Here is a 19,686-nt window from a genome sequence, read left to right as displayed (position 1 = left end):
TTGGTGTGTATTTAGCAACCCTTAAAAGTTTTTTTTTGTGGCCAACCAACTTGAGTCTGCCTCAAATTTAACCCTTTAGGGTACGAGACGTTTTTAGAAGCAAGACCGAAAATGCGACGCCAATGTAAAAATAAAGTCAATCCCCATCCCATAAGAGAAGAAAAAAAATCTAAATATTTCAGTTGAGTGTTGGAGACAAAAATAGAAGTTTGTTTGGAAACATTGAAACTTGAATCACGACGCATCACGCGACAGGCAAAAACCGCGCGAAAAATGTCTCTACTTAGGTGTCGCGGTTCTAGCCTAGAAATAAGTAAGATACTCTTGGAACATTTAAGAAGATACGCAAGTATTTTTAGTTTGCCAAGAGGTAGGTCTCGTATTTTTACCTCTCCGAGTGACGTATGTCACGGAGAGGTTCTAATTTCGACGTGTGTGTGTGTGTGGCTGTTGTTATTGACTTACACCCCACGTGACCGCGTTCGCAGTTTCCAAATCGGAGCAAACGTGTTCGCCATTTCCGAACTGCTTTCAAAAGTCACAGAAATGGCTCCTCTACTTGAGTTCTCACACCACCATCTTCTGATCTTTGTCCATCCCACACGGACACCAGTCTGTACATACTGGCTTCTAATCACCACCATCTTCTGGTCTTCGTCCATTCCACTTGGACACCAGTCTGTACATACTGGCTTCTAATCACCACCATCTTCTGGTCTTCGTCCATTCCACTTGGACACCAGTCTGTACATACTGGCTTCTAATCACCACCATCTTCTGGTCTTCGTCCATTCCACTTGGACACCAGTCTGTACGTACTGGCTTCTAATCACCACCATCTTCTGGTCTTCGTCCATTCCACTTGGACACCAGTCTGTACATACTGGCTTCTAATCACCACCATCTTCTGGTCTTCGTCCATTCCACTTGGACACCAGTCTGTACATACTGGCTTCTAATCACCACCATCTTCTGGTCTTCGTCCATTCCACTTGGACACCAGTCTGTACACCTGGCTTCTAATCACCACCATCTTCTTCTCTTCGTCCATTCCACTTGGACACCAGTCTGTACACCTGGCTTCTAATCACCACCATCTTCTGGTCTTCGTCCATTCCACTTGGACACCAGTCTGTACACCTGGCTTCTACTCCATCGTCATCGTTGGGTTTAAGACATTCGCGGCGATCAGCTAGGGTTACGAGAAACGTCTAGCCTCCCTAGGGTGGGATCACCACCAAAGGTTTTCGCAATTGCGGTTGTTCTTGCTTTTAGCTGTAGATCGACACCCTTATATACTACCTATTTGAGTAAGGCAAAGCAACCGGAGTATGCTTCATTTCAAACGCCAATATTAGTCAAGTCTCTCAAGAATGTCTAATTGTTCTTTATCAACGCGATGTAACGCTCAATAAGGCGAACAACTAACGAAGAAAATATTTAATATTAATTATATTTATTTTAATATTTAAGATAATCTAGTTTCTCAACTCAAAATTAAAACGGAAAGAGTTAAAAATTAGCCTATGTTTTAGTCTGTGTGTGTCCGTCCGTTAGTGCACCGCGTTAGCAGTTCGCTTTGTTTTGTGGAAAAAAATCCTACAAAACCTTAATATTTGGTTTTCTCATAATGTATAATTAATATATGGAAATATTTTTCGTAATTTCGATGCCTTTAGTGGTTTTGTAGCTATAAAGCTCTGTTTCATTTTGATATGCCAAGAATATTTTTTATTATTATTATTTGAAATCGATGTTTATATATTACTTAAGCTATACTACATCTGTTTATAGCATAATTTTTTCTAAAGTGATTTCAAGACGAACGCATCTATATTGGTCAAATGAACTTTTATTTGTCAATAGGCCTATCGAACCAAAAAGTAAACGCTTGGGTTTGGTTTTCGTTTCTGTAATACAGAGACATTAACGGTTCAGAGTGAGCCGAAAGTTAAATACACTTTTAAATAATTAGGCTTAGACTTTATAATCATGGTGGAAATCTGGACCGCGTTCAGAAGAGCTCAGCGCTGTTAGCAGTGTCCTACAGAACGGGATTTTGTTATTGAATTTTGACGTCACGGTGCTCAGCGCTGAGCCAGCACGGTCTTCAAGGAAAATAGTCGGGTTTTTGGATAACGTGACGTAAAACGCGTAGTTCTCAGCTTGGCGAAAAAAGCATGGAGGAATTAATACAAATAGCTCTTGCTGATTATGATGGGACTAGAGCTATTTAATTAGCGTGAAACAAGTTGATCACGCGAGAAGTTTAAGAGACATGTTAGTTTCTAATTTTAATTATAAAAGTTGTTGTTATCTATCTCTTAAAATATGTTATCATACAATTTTTGTTAAGCCTTGGTACCTTGCACGCTTTATTGCGCTAGCGTCATTTTTAAAACACCGATGACCGGAGAAAAGCTATGACGACAGAGCTCACAGGTAAACGTTTTCCAAATCCGCTGTCTTTTTTGGTGAGCTCTGCTGAACGCAGCCCAGATCAGAGAAAGGTCTGATCGCAATCGGATTATAGCTTCGTGTTTTCATGCTTTTTATGGTGCCCATTTACCTTCAGTGTGTGTGGCCACAAATTAGCTTTGGTGTTATGTAACGTTAACAGTCATGTTGACAAACTAAGATAATCGTTGAGGTGAAACGAGAGGATAGTGTTTACATGGCAACCCTGTTGTGAATATGGCTTTGAACATAGAGGGTATACAGTTGAGGAGTAGAAAATTGGGCCTTTACAAACACGTAAAGGTAATATCCCCCCAAAGTTTTATCTCTTCATTTCCCGTTTTTCCCCCATCGGATGATTTTAATGTGTACAAGTATATCCTTATTGGATGTAAAATATCGTCTGATTTACAGTATATTTGCTATGCTTTGTATACTGCTTTAATATTTCATAAATTTTAACTTCACTATTTGCTCATAAAAAAGAAAGAAACATTTCCATATCTGGGTAAATAAGTTTGTAAGTAGTCCTCTTCTAGACTCGGAGAGGTAATATTTTGGTTTTCCCAACTTGTTAAAGCTTACAACAGATTTAGCGCGTTTTGAGAAGCGTATGCATTTGAAAAATGGCGCCAAAGCTTGCGTTACGGTTATAGCGACATCTGGCGACTCTTTTGACGCGGGGAAATGCTTTAGCCACGTGGAGCATTTATTTGTATAAATGTCTATTGAAGAAATTGTTGTTTTTACAAACAAAATGCCGCTAATGGGTTACTACTTTTCTAAATATAGACATTATTATATCATAAGTTTATAAGTGATATGTTCCATAAGTATGACACTTCCTGCACTTCGTAATGCTAGAGACTACTGAGAGCTAGTTCAAGTGAACGACAAGCGAGAATTGAATGTCTACACTCGGTGGTTAATTTTGCAGCACTTCCATCTAGGTCCTATTTAGTCTGCTTTAGCCTATTTAGCCTTTGACATCGCCCCAGTCACCAGGCGTATGTTGCTTTACCTCGAATCTATGACCTACGTCACTTCATGACAAGCTCCAATTTGTATACAGCGACAAACTTATGGAACAAACATATCTTACGAACTTATGTTCCACGTAGTAAGTTAAATACATCTAAGAACTACGATGGGGCATTCGTTTGTATAAATGTCTATTGAAGAAGTTGTTGTTTTCCCAAGAGGGTCACGTCATAAAAAAACCTACTTTCTAAGCTCTGAGAGGGCATTTCATAAATTTTAAGCCTAATAAGCGACCTTATCTTTAGCGATAAGAAAACCAACTCGGAAGTTTGTGCAAAAATTCGTTATAATTATAATCACATGTAACAAAATGCAACACCAATTAACGCGCGAAAAGGGAAGTGGCAGCGCGTATCCTTTAACTGTACTAAATTCAGTCATCAGATAATAAAGAGTGCCAACTTCCAATTAAAACACAAATTGCTCATTTTTTTTACAATTAATTCGCATAAAATAAAATAAAAATTTAAAGCTATGATATAAAATAATTAATTAGTTTTTACCGTATTTCTTTAACTAGCTTTACCAAGTTCGATTTTTTTCTGGATTACTCTTGCTGAATGGTAAATGGCGGAGTCCACTAAACCGGCAACTAATTGAAATTGACAAAATTGCCTTAATTATGATTAGGGATTTGCGAATTAAAATAGTTCAACACTACTATAGGCCTAGTAAATTACTAGCTAAAGGAAACTATTTTCACATATTTGAAGTTCAAATAAATAATTAATAAATTTAGTAAGCCTAAATAAAATTAAATGAACAAATAATAATTATATTTTTAATTAAATAATAAGAAACTTTTGATTTAAAGACTTCCAGAAAACTCAACACACAGGGCCGCCAAAGAAGAACCGCTTCTCTTAAGGCATTAATGGAATTGTCTATTAAAACCAACCTTTATGGGAAAGGTGTCGCCATCTGGTGGAGAAAATCTACAACTCGCGACTGGCCTTTATAGGGTAATGGCAGTTCCCTACCTTTGAGTGTATTACTATCTATATTGAAACCAAATGTTCACTTTATGGGAAACGTGTCGCCATCTGGTGGAGAAAATCTACAACTCGCGACTAGCCTTTATTCTATAGGGTAATAGCAGTTCCCTACCTTTTGAGTGTATTACTATCTATATGAAGATAACATCGCCTGCCACTACTCTACGGAAACGCTTATCATATTGTCAAAGATAATTTAAACCGCAAATTTTAAAATATTTATCTCTCCAAACATATCAAAGAATTATTTATTGTATATTCGACTATTCAAAAATTGTATCGATCCAAAAATTATCTTCAGACAAGGCCTAATAGCACCCCATGTTATTTGCCCATAGTGATTGATACAGTCAAAGCTGGGAGACTACCACTACTCTACAATAGGCCTAAATTATAGGTTTTGGGCTTACCTGTAAATACGCCTCCAATAATGGCACATATACTGGTGACAAAATGCAGGAATGACCTAGGTCAAAACAAATAAAAACGAAACTCCAATGCTGAAAAACTCATTAAAGAATTAGGCCTATGATAAATATTAAATCTTACTTCTTTTTTTCAGCATATTTGACCATAAGTGGTGCCAATTCGTAATTAATAAACAGTCCTGGTATGGCGTTACCACCAGTAGCAATTGACACCACTTTATGGTGACGCGTCACAGCAAATTGGTTCGTATATAGTGTTGAACCATCAATTCTGGCGTACATCGTTGGCACAATTTTAATATAATATTGGTACATAATTGCACCTGCAATTTTTCCAAAAAATATGCAAATAAGTAATATAGGCACGGAAGTAATGGCAGTTGTATATTAGACTCTATTAAAAGATTACATGGGGTGCCACTCCTCTATAAAGAATAATTCATTGATTTTTATGGTCGATAATTAAACTCTATTATACGTAATTTAAAAATATTTGTTATAAATAACTTAATTAATAATTAAATAAAAATATTTTATGTAAATTATTAAAATAAAACACTTTCGTTTAGTAAAAATTTAACCGGGGCCCGTCCGGGATTCGAACCCGGGACCTCGCGCACCCGAAGCGCAAATCATACCCCTAGACCAACGGGCCAGTTACGAATTCCTTCGTTTCGTAGCGATATATACCTAACTCGGTATGCTAGAAATATGTGTCCTCTCAGCAGTCCATGCGTCCACGACCGCGAGTCCCTGAGTCCTGACTGACTAATTCCAGGAGTCCCAAACCCCAAGTTGAAAGTTCCCCGACCCAAAGTTAAGCCTAACCCTAGGGAATACCGACTGTAGTAAACTAATTCGTAAAGAAATACTTATTAACTTTTAAACCTAAATTAAGAAGTAAGTACTGAAGTCTAATTAATTCATTCCATTATCTTTAAAATAAGAGATAATTAAAATATAGCTACAAAATTAAGCTTTGGTTTAACTATAGCCAAGGCTTAACTTCCGATTGAAAAATTTAGGCATGGCAACACCAATGAGATAGATAGAGTTCCAATTCAAATCGGCTTACCGCGATACACATTTTTTTTATCAAGCAAGTTTATCAAAACATGACAGCGCCACCTGTGAGCCTCTAGCGGAACTAATTACAACTTTTACTCGCTTATTTTCAATCAGAAACATCGTTATAATTTTTATTTCATCTATTTATTAGATTAAAAAGGACTAGAGTTTTTATTATTTAACTTGCTTATTTTATTTAACACGTTTAAAAAACTATTTTGACAGCAGACGGTAATAAAAAAGTTCTTCAAGTGACTAATAGGCGGCGCCACCCGTATTTGATAAAGATTCATGCTCGACAAAACGTGTATCGCGAATCGTCGATCTCGAGATCCCACGTTGTGACTCTAGGTTTATATATATATTCTATCTCATTGGGCAACACCGGCGGTTTATTACACCGTAGCAGACGACGTTTATTAAGTTTACTAATTAAGGCCCGATTTTAACCATTTCTAGCTCTAATTAGTAAATAAAAATGCCGATTCCTGTACAAGGTGGCATGCAAAGAGGCCCAAGCTGCTGGGATCGTGTTAAAATGGGTTTTACAATTGGTTTTTGCGTTGGAATGGCATCAGGCGCTCTTTTTGGTGGATTTTCAGCTCTTAGGTAACGTTTAAATGCTTATTTTAAATGAATTGATTAAATTTTAATATATTTTATTTAATTAAAAGGTATGGAATGAGAGGTCGGGAATTGATTCAAAATATTGGAAAAGTTATGTTACAAGGTGGAGGAACATTTGGAACTTTTATGTCTATTGGAACGGCAATAAGATGCTAATTACTAATTAGGTTAATTATTAATTAATTAATAATAATTAATCCCAGACTTTTTTTTTCATAAAAACTCAACTCGTGTTTATATATATTAATTGTAAACGTTCAGAATTAAACTAGCTAATTATTGTAATGTGTTTAACTTTATTTGATGTTTTAAAAGAAATATGTTTAATTTTATTTTACCTTGTTCTGTGGTTTGGTATGTTCCATCTAATGGATTTGTTCTACCAGGGATATTTCTTCCAAATGACAAATGCCGGATTTTGTGGGAAGTGTTGAACTAAAATAATGTCATGGGAATTTTAATTATGATTTAATTAGTAAAGTTCCCCAGTTTTTAGACTCTTTTTTTTTGAATTTCCAACACTTTATAGGCCTATTTTTAAATTTCCAGTACTTTTTACACCTATTTTTGAATTTCCAGTACTTTTTAGACCTATTTTTGACTTTCCAGTACTTTTTAGACCTATTTTTGACTTTCCAATACTTTTTAGACCTATTTTTGAATTTCTAGAACTTTTTACACCTATTTTTGAATTTCTAGAACTTTTTACACCTATTTTTGAATTTCCAGTACTTTTTAGACCTATTTTTGAATTTCTAGCACTTTTTACACCTATTCTTGAATTTCCAACACTTTTTAGACCTATTCTTGCATATCCAACACTTTTTAGACCTATTTTTGAATTTCCTTCAAAGTTCCAGCACAGTTTAGACCTAATTTTGAATTTCTAGCACTTTTTACACCTATTTTTGAATTTCAAACACTTTTTAGGCCCATTTTTTTTATTTCCAGCACCTTTTAGACCTATTCTTGAATATCCAACACTTTTAAGACCTATTTTTGAATTTCCTTCAAATTTCCAGCACATTTTAGACCTATTTTTGAATTTCAAACACTTTTTAACCTATTTTCAAAATTCCAACACTTCATAGGCCTACTTTCAAATATCCAACACTATTTAGACCTATTTTCAAATATCCAACACTTCATAGGTCTATTTTCAAAATTCCAACACCTTTTTAACCTATTTTCAAATTCCCAACACTTTTAGACCTATTTTCAAATTTCCAGCACCTTTTTGACTCTGACAAAAAACATCAAATAAATAAAACCATTACCTGATGTGATGAAAATGGTTGCAAATCATGAACATGAGAATGATGCTGAGAAAAACTCCTTCCAGGAGCAACATGGAAATTTCCAGCAACTCTATTTACTTCCAGGTAACCAAATATTTGGCAACCTTCGTTATCGTGTTTCTTAATCTTGTCAAAATAACCCTCTCTTTTGCATTGTTCAATATTATCGGCTTCTTTGAACGCCCAGCCTTTTTTACTATAAGCCTCGCGAACATCTTCACACGTATTACAACATCTATGAAAAATACATTAATTACGTCTAAAATAAACATAATTAACGTTAAATTACTTTAATTCCTCATTTTCTGCCCCGTAACAACTCTCACATCGATTAGGATCAATTTCTGTTTTAATTGCCTAGTTTAAAATCAAATAATTAACTTAATTTGATTGTAACTATACTATAATTAATTTAATCTTATCTTACATTAATTACTTCTTGAGATGCATCACCCAATTCTATAAAGAATTTAAATATTTAACGTTAACTTTAAAATTTAAATTACAAATGTATTTCTATTTTCTAATTTATTAAATGTCAATTAAATTTAATTTTAATTAAATTTCAGACTTACTTTGTTCTTTTTCAGGTTTTTCAAGTGGACTACCTTGCAAATCAAGCCGTCTTTTATAAATATTATGTTCAATGTTGATATGTTGTTCGCCAGAAACATCCATTGCATCCAAACTTAAAACTATAACCAGTTTATTTAAATTAATTTCAATTTAATTTAATTATAATGATTGTGTTGATATTTTTAAGATTTTAAGGGTTTATTTAATAAATAATTTTAAGTATTTTTAACTTACAAGTACAGGAAATCTTAGGAAATATGACATCAACGTTGATTCTAAGTTTATCACCGCGAGTAACATCAACAAATAACTCCTCTGAAACTTCCGGTGTCATGTAATACCGTAATTCCGATATAAATAAGATTGTCATGATAATGCCACTTATAACTGTAACTGAAATAAATCAAATTATATCTAATTAATGTTTATATCTAAGAAAAAAACATCGACAAATGTGCTTGGCTTCATCATCAATGCATATTTGACATGCTGCTGATTCTCTCCATCTTTCATCCGTCATCCATTTATTATTATTATTTTTAAATACTTACCAGCGGCTCCACCAAAAGTTTTAACTCTAAAATCTTCAAGAGTTTTAGGATACGCATCAAAACGTCGAATTTTTTCGAATATCGTTTGTGATTGCATGTTAATTTAAATTTGAAACTGAAATAATTAGGCTTAACAACTTTACAGGTCCGACGAGCATTTGGGAATGGGGACGCGCATGCGTGGGCGCATGCGCCCGCGAATAGTCCACGTTAATACAGTTTTTCCACGATAATACAGTTTTTCCACGTTAATACAGATTTTCCACGATAATACAGATTTTCCACGATAATACAGATTTTCCATGTTAATACAGTTTTTCCACGATAATACAGTTTTTCCATGTTAATACAGTTTTTCCACGATAATACAGATTTTCCATGATAATACAGTTTTTCCATGTTAATACAGTTTTTCCACGATAATACAGTTTTTCCATGTTAATACAGTTTTTCCACGATAATACAGATTTTCCATGATAATACAGTTTTTCCATGTTAATACAGTTTTTCCACGATAATACAGCTTTTCCACGTTAATACAGTTTTTCCACGATAATACAGATTTTCCATGATAATACAGTTTTTCCATGTTAATACAGTTTTTCCACGATAATACAGTTTTTCCACGATAATACAGTTTTTCCACGTTAATACAGTTTTTCCATGTTAATACAGTTTTTCCATGTTAATACAGTTTTTCCACGATAATACAGTTTTTCCATGTTAATACAGTTTTTCCATGTTAATACAGTTTTTCCACGATAATACAGTTTTCCCATGTTAATACAGTTTTTCCACGATAATACAGTTTTTCCACGATAATACAGTTTTTCCACGTTAATACAGTTTATCCATGTTAATACAGTTTTTCCATGTTAATACAGTTTTTCCACGATAATACAGTTTTTCCACGATAATACAGTTTTCCCATGTTAATACAGTTTTTCCATGTTAATACAGTTTTTCCACGATAATACAGTTTTTCCATGTTAATACAGTTTTTCCACGATAATACAGTTTTTCCATGTTAATACAGTTTTTCCACGATAATACAGTTTTTCCATGTTAATACAGTTTTTCCACGATAATACAGATTTTCCATGATAATACAGTTTTTCCATGTTAATACAGTTTTTCCACGATAATACAGCTTTTCCACGTTAATACAGTTTTTCCACGATAATACAGATTTTCCATGATAATACAGTTTTTCCATGTTAATACAGTTTTTCCACGATAATACAGTTTTTCCACGATAATACAGTTTTTCCACGTTAATACAGTTTTTCCATGTTAATACAGTTTTTCCATGTTAATACAGTTTTTCCACGATAATACAGTTTTTCCATGTTAATACAGTTTTTCCATGTTAATACAGTTTTTCCACGATAATACAGTTTTCCCATGTTAATACAGTTTTTCCACGATAATACAGTTTTTCCACGATAATACAGTTTTTCCACGTTAATACAGTTTATCCATGTTAATACAGTTTTTCCATGTTAATACAGTTTTTCCACGATAATACAGTTTTTCCACGATAATACAGTTTTCCCATGTTAATACAGTTTTTCCATGTTAATACAGTTTTTCCACGATAATACAGTTTTTCCATGTTAATACAGTTTTTCCACGATAATACAGTTTTTCCATGTTAATACAGTTTTTCCACGATAATACAGTTTTTCCACGTTAATACAGATTTTCCACGATAATACAGATCTTCCATGTTAATACAGTTTTTCCACGATAATACAGTTTTTCCACGTTAATACAGTTTTTCCATGTTAATACAGTTTTTCCACGTTAATACAGTTTTTCCACGATAATACAGATTTTCCATGTTGATACAGTTTTTCCACGATAATAGTTTTTCCATGTTAATACAGTTTTTCCACGATAATACAGTTTTTCCACGTTAATACAGTTTTTCCACGTTATTACAGTTTTTGCGTGGATATGTAGACAGGCCCCTTAGCAAACTTCTTTTAAAGAATCCAAATCAACCCTTTTTTAATTTTTTACCTTAGAGTCTATAATGGGAGTTTTTTTTAATTGTGATTAATTCTATAAATATGAATTAAAATTGTAATTAACTTTAGTACAAGAAACGGATTAAGCATGTCCGAGCTATAATGTACTATAAAGGTCACGGGTTCATGTTTAAACCTCTAAAATATTGTTTCGAAATCAACGACATCGTAAACATCCTGGTTGTTAATAAAATAAAAAAAATAAAATACTGACAGTTAACGAAATTCTCGGGATCACATTTTTCAAAATAATAACGTTAGATTAGAAATTATCTTTATTAACCCTAATTAGTTCATTATCTGTTACTCAATTCGTCATAAAACGTAATAACTAAACCACGTACTGTAAAATGCATTCCGTAGTTTTAAACCAATCATATTACAGACATCTCGGAGGCTTGCGGTTTTTACAATTATGACAGCGTGATATAGATCCAAACGCAATTATATTGCAGGCTGAACAAATCGATTGTATTACCTATATAATTGCACCCTTAAAAGTGGCTTATTGTTCATTAAAAAATTCATTTCAAACTGTCACTTTTAAGTTTGTATTTAAGTAATTTTTGATCCGGGCAATGTTTTTATTGCCATCTGTATTTTTAACCACCAAACTTTATGGGTCTTACCAAAGCACTTTAGAGTTAATTTTCTCACCGATTATCTGAAAGGTAATAAATTAGGGGCAATTAGGCAAGACTAGGTTTATATAAAGGGCATCGTGGGAAAATTTTAAATTCTTTATTAATTTCGATGTCAAGAGAATGGGCTACGAGAAAACCATTTCCAAAGAACACTCCCAATCTAATTTATTGGATTCAGCAACTGATCCCTCATGGAAAGGTAAAACAAAAAGAACCATCATTGCCAGCGCTCTCCCTATCGCCTAGGTCACTTTCTGTATTCCCTATATGCTTTTGATAGTACGCGTAAATTTGCTAAATATGCTTAAAATCATGTATTTGTTAGAAGTTGCGCGTCATAAAAACGCAATTAAAATTTAAAATTGCGTTTTGAGAACTTAAAAATTAACTAATTTACTAGTAATGATGAAAATAGATTTAGTTTAATTATGAAAGTATGACAATTACTGCTAATAATTAAGTTAATGATGAAAATAATCATCCTGCTATGGCTTGAAATATCTATTTTTTTAAATACCAATTTTTTTTAATCATTAGCAATTACCTTGGTAATATTATTGCCAGTTTGTTCAAGTTCATTTAGAATTTTTTCACAAAGTATAGGTCATAATTATACGTAATTAAGTGTAATTAAAGATAAGCCGTCACGTTTTTACAAATAAAGCCATATAAATTTGCATAAAGGCCATAAAGACGTGATAACAATCAAGACAATATTCAAATTAGTTATCTAACATCATAAATAACTAATATGACTAAGAGCAATAAACCATTTGACTCTCAATCCAATCCCAAGGAGGACTTCATAAAACTTTTTTTAATTTTTTTTTTCAGACCGAATTCAAGCTCGTTATGTACTAACTTTGATCTTATTCATTGGAAGCGCGTTTGTCTACGCACTAAGAGTTAATTTAAACATCGCCATTGTTGCTATGATAAGAGAACCAAATGCGACATCGTATTTCTTGAGTGCAAACACCACCTTACAATTCGACAATGATGTTTGTCCATTTGAAAACGAAAATGAAGACGAATTTGAAAATCAGGAAGAGATTTCGGTAAGTTCGTGTCCGATTTAAATTGACAATAGAAGCTAGGAAGCTGATGTACACTTTTAAAGAAATGGTCATATTGCTCTTTTCAGTTGGGAGATACAGGGAGCTTCGATTGGAGTCCATCTGAACAAGGGACCATTTTGGGTGGTTTTTACTATGGATATTTGTCAACGCAATTAGTAGGTGGTCGGTTATCTCATCATTTCGGACCTAGGTTGGTCTACGGAGGTGGTATTCTACTATCGTCTCTCTTAACCTTGCTGACACCCTTGGCTGCTAATTGGCATATTGCCGCACTGGTTGCTTTAAGAGTTTTGATTGGATTAGCTCAGGTAAGATAAACAATCATAAGAAAATACTATATAGCTCCCTATAACATGATCATACTACCAAATTCGGTGTGGTACGCATATAGGGAGCTATGGTTTATTGTCCTACGCTACGTTGGATTGTAAAATGGTACTTCTTCTTCAGGGTATCTCTGTACCTGCCATTTATTGTTTCGTCCCATTTTGGTACACGACAAAAGAAGTCTCAACTCATTTGGCCATTATTATGACTGGGAATCACGTCGGCAACATATTTGCCATGCCCATCGCGGGGTATTTGTGCGATCATGGGTTTGCAGGAGGATGGCCTTCAGTCTTCTATTTATTTGGTAATTATGTCTCGATCCATCTACTACCCATAGAGGACAATTTTAGCTATCATATCTTCACGGATCGTTTATCTTGAAGTGTTGTTAGGCTAGACTTACGACATCCCGAAGTCGGTGATGACACTATTACCTGTTCTGCCTTAATCATACGTTTCTACCTTAATTTTAGGTGGAGCTGGTTGTTTATATTGTATCGTTTTATTTGCCTTTGTCTCTGATAAACCCGACAACCATCCTTGGATATCCGAAAAGGAACTTACATTATTGCAAAAGGGCCGAGGTTCTCAAACAGCGCAAAAAGTATGTTTGCAATTACTCTTAAATCAATTTCAAATACTAGATTTTTAATTATTCCTTTCCTTCAGAATCCTCCTGTGCCATGGAAGGCCATACTAACATCAGTCCCAGTATTCGCCTTATCACTAACTAAAATGACGTCATATTATGCCTATCACGTGGTACTAACTAAAATCCCAGCGTATCTCGATGATGTTTTACATTTCTCCGTTGAAGCAGTGAGATTTTTTTCTATTAACTAAACATGTATCATAAGTCAATAACTTCAACCTAAGTTCCGTATGTATATAGAATGGAATGATAAACGCGCTACTGTACACTCTTAAAAGTATGTGTGGTGTTGGAGCTGGTTTTCTATCGGACCTAATTATGCAGAAAAAGATTCTGAGTTCTGATCCAACTAGAAAAATATTTCAGGCCATTTGTAAGACAAAATTTATTGTTTTTATAGTTGTGATATTTTAAATTTGTTTTTAAATTTATTTTAGCATTGCTTGGTATGGGGTTATTTATGGCGTTGATACCTCTTCATGGATGTGATACCATGTCGGTCATAGTTATGTTGGGAATGGCGTTGTTCATGTCGGGATTCAATTGTGGTGGAGATTACCCAGCACCCTCTGATATGGCACCTGTCTTTTCAGGTAAGCAATGTTCTTAAGTTACCCCATGAAGGAATACATACCTCTACTAAGAATCATTCTGCCCTCATATCTCCGTTGTTAATTTATATGCGTGCGGGTTTTGTGGGCAGGGCTTGAGAACTTAGTATTCTTCACGCCTCATAATGGTTATAAAATGTTTCAATAGGAACCATTTTTGGTATTATCAACACTTACGCAGCGGCTACAGGAGTATTTGCACCTTTGATTGTTGGTATCATCTTGGACGATAAAGTAGGCTTAACAAAATATAATCATAATTATTTAATTAATTACATTTTAATTAAAAGAAAATTATCCTTAATAACAGGCTTCGAGTTTGACACAATGGAGTTACGTATTCTACAGTTCAGGAGCAATTTGCGTTTTTGGTATATTAGTATTTATTCTATTTGGATCGGCAAAATTGCAGCCATGGGCAACACCCGTTGATAAAGGCAACAATCTCGAAGATGGTAGACGTAGAACCATTTCAGGTTCGACCAAAGGTAATCGCGATGGACAGAAAGATGAATTTGGAGGCGAGGAATATATTTAAATATGTGTGTACTAGTTTCAAATAAAGTGTTCTGTCAGCCTTTTAAAGGCAGACATCAACTCATCTCAATTGGTGGTAGGAATGGTTTTAGGTGGTTTTTGAGGGTTTATGGGAATGAGGTTGAAATCTGTATTGATTGGTTCCCTGATTATGTATTTGAAATTAAAAATGGCGGTCAATGTGATATTACTTGTAAATATGAACAATTTGATCTCAATAAAATAGTAAAATTCTCAGTATGTTCATCATAGATTATTACAAATATTTTAGAAGAAAAGTATAATCCCAAATGGTTCATTTTACTGTGTTGTCCTTTCGTGAACTGGCAACCACGTGTACAGAAGACTGAAATGATGGCCAGAGAACCTCAAAAATTTCATGGAAAAGTCTGAGTATTTTAACATTATCACAAACCCATAGAAAACGTATGAAGTTTACCATAAGTTGTTTAATTTAATTTCCCTAAAAAATTATTCACGAATTATTATTAAAAATGGTTCATTTTAGCTGAGGAAAATTTATAGATAAAGGAATGATCAGAGTTTTCGACCTTGAAAACCAACCAAGTTTATTAAAATTGTAATTTAAAAACAATAAGTTGATTAATTTTAATTAACATTCGTAAAGTTTATTCAGTTTGGCGAGGTCAATTGGTGAGAATTGATTCTTGCTTTGATAGCTCCCTAAATCGTTAACGCTGATGGTTTTGTCCTTTGGTGAGAGTGTGGGTTTGGTTCTGTCTTTGGCGAAACTGTAAGCCTTGTAGTGCATAATGGATGTGTAGTCGTATCGTTCACCCAAATGATCCACGGTACTCAAGGTGTATTTGTTGAAATTATGCTCTTTACCTGTTCAGTTAAAGAAAAGATGATATTGAAGAACTTACTGTACACGAAATGTACCATCGTAAGAAAACAATTAAGGTTATAACTTACCAGTTTGAATGTTGTCGTAGTGAATCTGCAAGTAGTTGTCCCTATCAGCTCGCGACTGTTCATGCCAGAATCCAACTGCGTGCATCAATTCATGCATGATAATCCCCTTGTAAACACAACCGGGTATTTGTAATGAGACTGGTTGTTCTCCACCGCGAACACCGACGTAAGAATAGCAACTATTCAAATTAGAAATAGACTTATAGCTGCCATCATAGGGTTATGTAATAACAATTGGAATACCCAGCTAAATTGGAAATGCGGATGTAATTTCCAGTTCCACGACCATACACGAATCGGATGCAAGTTTTCGCGTGGTATTCGTCAATTGCCGATTGAATCGTTTGTCTCTGCGCAGCGTCTTAAGTAAGAGAATATTTTTATGCATTTGAGCAGCTATAGATTTAATTTTAGAAGTAGGAATGGAGAACGGTTAGTATTTACTTCAGTCCGAGTCATAGCCAAGTATAGAGCCCCTCCCTCCAACATGTAACGAAAAAATTAAATTATCTTATTGCCTCACTAAAATTACGTTTTGATGACGTTGCTGACGGGGACGGCGATAAATACGTAATTCCTTTTTACCTCTGGCGCTTCTTTCACCCCCCGTCCCGGAGAAGGGGGTTCTGGGACTTTGACGCGCACCCAGATTACTCTGTTCTCCATTCCTACTTGTAAAATTAAATCTATCCCTGTGGAGGTATATAATAATCCTCCTCCAAATACTCGAAAGAAATTTTATAATTTTTGTTATTTTTCTACAATTCTAAATGTTGTCTAACCTAGACTTCGACCCCTAGCAAACTCTAGTTGTATTATAAAAATGCAATGTTTCTATCTTACTGTAAACATCGTCGATGACGTAGTAAACAATTTTTCCAGGCCATCTGCGACTTCTGTCTTTTATTGCATTGCGAGAGTACTGTGCAAGAAAAACAAACACAAAACAACTTTTAATTAAAGAGTATAGTTAAGTGGAATTTGCTTTAATTAAGTGAAAAGTACTTATAAAAATTGATTGGAAAAAATAATTACATCGATATCGTTGGCGTCCAATAGAATATCACCCTCAAATTGGTCTAAAATTAAATACTCTGTTAATTAAAGTAATTAAATGCAATTAATATTTAATATTCACCTCCTTCCAAGACAGTAGAATCCTGATCGTTTTCCTCAACATCTTCCGGAGCTAATTTTAAATTAAAGAATCCTGCTCTGGCATCAATTACGCTTAAGCTAATTGCAATAATTAGGCTTAGCAACACAACCACAGCTGAGAATTTGCACCGTGTCATAATCGCGGTTACTAGAATAACTTTGCCCGCTAATGTCAAAACGCAATTATATTTATACGATAATAATTACTTGGTAATTAATAAGCCACAATACATCATCAGATAATTTCAAGATATCTTTATTTTTATTACGTAAAGTTCATACGCAATCCATACCTTTGTTTCGATAGTTTAGGCCTATTTTTCCAGTGTTATCAAGACGATTTTAGCTATTAATTTGTAAACTGGGTTTGCGTATGAACTTGAAGATAATTAAGTCGTATAGATTAACTTCAAATAATTGTATTAAGATAAAGACAAACGGATTAGGGTTAAGAAGGATTATCTATTTCTTTTGATACATCCGCTTTCATATTTTTTGTAAATGACAATCATCCAATGATTCTGCAAAATCCATAGACATAAGTTTATTTCAAATACGTTTTTGAGTGTAAACTACAACATTTTCAAGAAATCCCGAACTGTATTCTAGTTTGATGGGTATGTTCATTCCAAAGATATTAGACAGGGCTTCAAAGCTACCAGTTCACTACCAAATTTGGATGGCCCATTGTTCTAAGACATATCTTAATTTACGTCTTTGCTATCAACAAACGCATCAATGTTAAGTCTTAAGACTACAACATGTTCAAGACACCAAACTCTATTTTATAAAAAGGTTGTTAATTTAAGCGTTAAGCCTTTGTGAGCTGATAACGTAAGGGTGTAATGGGGACTGTATAGAGCTACCTCAGAAGCCTTAGTGTGACATCACCCATGCTATTGACCCTTAGAACCAAAGCGGTACCAAACATGGCCGCCTACAGCCAAAGCTAAACCCGTGACCTTTACCTAGGCACTGAGGTCAAAACTGAGATAGTTATTGGAAACCATAGTCCTCTTTGTCAACTACTTCACAGACTTTAGACTTATAGGGAAGATAAAAACTTATAGTAGGTCAATCGTGTAAAAACATTTCGTTTGTCTTCACGTCAAATATTTATTTATTAGAAACAAATTGATAAATAGGATTTGTCAAAATAAAATTAGGTCTATTCACGATCACGAAATATTAGTCAAAAAATGTTTAAAGTATTTCGTAATACAGGCACGTTCATATATTTGGAATTTATCATATACTGCTTACAATTATAATATAAAATATGTTTTTATGAAAGTACTAGGACTAGCTAGTTCACGTTTCGCCTTTACTTCTAAACAAGCTACAAAGCACTAGCAGCTGCACTCATTGGTAAATACACCTAACTCGTTGCAAGGCTTTTAGAATTCAGTTTCGCTAAACGTCTGCAAGCACGGTAAATGATGCAAGAAGTGATTTATTAATATATTAAAGTCAGTAATATATATATTTTATCAAAAACCGTCATTTTTAACTAAAGGTAAGATTTGATTAAATTTTTTTGTTAAAAATTATATCAAGTAAAAACTAGGTTTATTGAAGTTATTGAGGATTTTTTTCAAATTATTAAGATAAGATTGTGTGTTACGATTATGCAAAATTCTACACTTCATAGCGATTTTAATGAAATTTCGGATTGGATAGATAGAAAATCTTTGAATTGTTGTTGTGATTGGGGCCTACTCCTGTAAGTCAAGCTTTTGGGCTACAAAGTCTTAGGGAATAAGCCAGCCACAAGTAGGAGGTCCTACCCTGTGTCCAGTCCAACGGTTGTGACTTGATCTCACCTCCCAAGTTTACCTCATTCCTTCCCAGGGCTAATCATGTCATGAAACCTGGACCTAACTTGCATGGTGACCCTTACTGAAAAATTCCTTGGAATAGCAATTTGGTCTATTGGGCTCCAATTTATCGCGTTCTTCAAATAGGAAACGTTACAATAACTTAGAAGTATTTAGTTAGTGAAAGGAATTGTTGGCAAAATATACCCAGGACCGGAAGTAAGCAAAGGACATTGGACATTGTCCAATAAAATTTCAAAATGTCCCATAATTTTTTTAAAAAAACTGATGGGGTATCTGGGCAGTTTGACCAATCAATTTTGATAGCTTGACGATGGAGATGCAACACTATTTTGCACACTCCAGTGGACAATGTCCTATAAATTTTCCAGTCAAACAGGGGGTCACTGGACGCATGTCCTATAATAAATATTTCTTATTTCCGGCCCTGAATACACCCTCTTTCTCTACTTGAGCTGGAAAGGGAGGAGGTACTATATTAGGCCTAAAATAATAGACTATGATGGGTATGCGCTTGGACACCATAGATGTCAATTAAGATATGGCTTGAAAACAATACGGGTAATGCAAATCTCGTGCAGTACTGGTAGCTTTACTTTACTTCCGTGTTAATGATGAAAAAAAAGCTGAGCACCGTATCATTAATGTAGCTGTACCTTTCCAAAAAATCATGAAAGCCACCGAAACTAACGAAGTTTTGGCTAAGTTTAATCAAACATTTAGGGCATATAAACATTATAGTAAATTAAACCAACACTTGCAGTCAATATAAACCGTAGCTATATGCCTATACTTTATCTGACCTCGTTAAATCAAAGCGATGTAGA

At 34.3% G+C, this 19,686-nt stretch overlaps 4 protein-coding genes, 1 long non-coding RNA gene and 1 other non-coding gene across 6 annotated transcripts; 3 read left to right on the top strand and 3 right to left on the bottom strand.

Annotated features, from left to right (window-relative positions):
* The first annotated feature begins 881 nt into the window (after positions 1–881).
* Positions 882–3,963, top strand: LOC149654557 (uncharacterized). Its single transcript, XR_016370645.1, has 2 exons — positions 882–2,280; positions 2,357–3,963. It is a non-coding gene; the product is annotated as an uncharacterized LOC149654557 (long non-coding RNA).
* On the bottom strand, positions 3,767–9,232 carry LOC149654554 (endoplasmic reticulum-Golgi intermediate compartment protein 3). Its single transcript, XM_089846123.1, has 10 exons — positions 9,042–9,232; positions 8,725–8,883; positions 8,490–8,609; positions 8,342–8,373; positions 8,204–8,271; positions 7,894–8,149; positions 6,955–7,051; positions 5,043–5,244; positions 4,904–4,959; positions 3,767–4,090 (listed from the first exon to the last, which is right to left on the bottom strand). The coding sequence occupies exons 1-10, from the start codon at positions 9,136–9,138 to the stop codon at positions 4,011–4,013; spliced, it is 1,167 nt and encodes a 388-aa protein (XP_089702249.1). The 5' UTR covers positions 9,139–9,232; the 3' UTR covers positions 3,767–4,010.
* TRNAP-CGG (transfer RNA proline (anticodon CGG)) lies at positions 5,505–5,576 on the bottom strand. The gene has a single exon. It is a non-coding gene; the product is annotated as a tRNA-Pro (tRNA).
* LOC149654555 (reactive oxygen species modulator 1) lies at positions 5,675–6,901 on the top strand. The gene is made up of 3 exons (XM_089846126.1): positions 5,675–5,821; positions 6,449–6,598; positions 6,664–6,901. The coding sequence occupies exons 2-3, from the start codon at positions 6,468–6,470 to the stop codon at positions 6,770–6,772; spliced, it is 240 nt and encodes a 79-aa protein (XP_089702252.1). The 5' UTR covers positions 5,675–5,821; positions 6,449–6,467; the 3' UTR covers positions 6,773–6,901.
* Positions 9,233–10,971: 1,739 nt separating the features above from the next.
* Positions 10,972–15,042, top strand: LOC149654553 (putative transporter slc-17.2). Its single transcript, XM_089845276.1, has 10 exons — positions 10,972–11,917; positions 12,553–12,776; positions 12,830–13,105; positions 13,248–13,431; positions 13,601–13,731; positions 13,797–13,946; positions 14,020–14,152; positions 14,217–14,372; positions 14,539–14,624; positions 14,701–15,042. Exons 1-10 carry the CDS (start codon positions 11,839–11,841, stop codon positions 14,926–14,928), a joined length of 1,647 nt encoding a protein of 548 aa, XP_089701402.1. The 5' UTR covers positions 10,972–11,838; the 3' UTR covers positions 14,929–15,042.
* A 489-nt stretch (positions 15,043–15,531) lies between these two features.
* On the bottom strand, positions 15,532–17,158 carry LOC149654552 (zinc metalloproteinase nas-4-like). The gene is made up of 6 exons (XM_089845274.1): positions 17,002–17,158; positions 16,899–16,942; positions 16,707–16,785; positions 16,107–16,224; positions 15,864–16,042; positions 15,532–15,776 (listed from the first exon to the last, which is right to left on the bottom strand). Exons 1-6 carry the CDS (start codon positions 17,156–17,158, stop codon positions 15,541–15,543), a joined length of 813 nt encoding a protein of 270 aa, XP_089701400.1. The 3' UTR covers positions 15,532–15,540.
* Positions 17,159–19,686: the final 2,528 nt, after the last annotated feature.

This window comes from Phalangium opilio, unplaced genomic scaffold (assembly GCF_054372755.1).
Source record: "Phalangium opilio isolate 3A_F unplaced genomic scaffold, DU_Popi_V2 ptg000079l_1, whole genome shotgun sequence".
Lineage (NCBI taxonomy): Eukaryota > Metazoa > Arthropoda > Arachnida > Opiliones > Phalangiidae > Phalangium > Phalangium opilio.
This window is presented reverse-complemented; position numbering and strand designations above follow the sequence as displayed.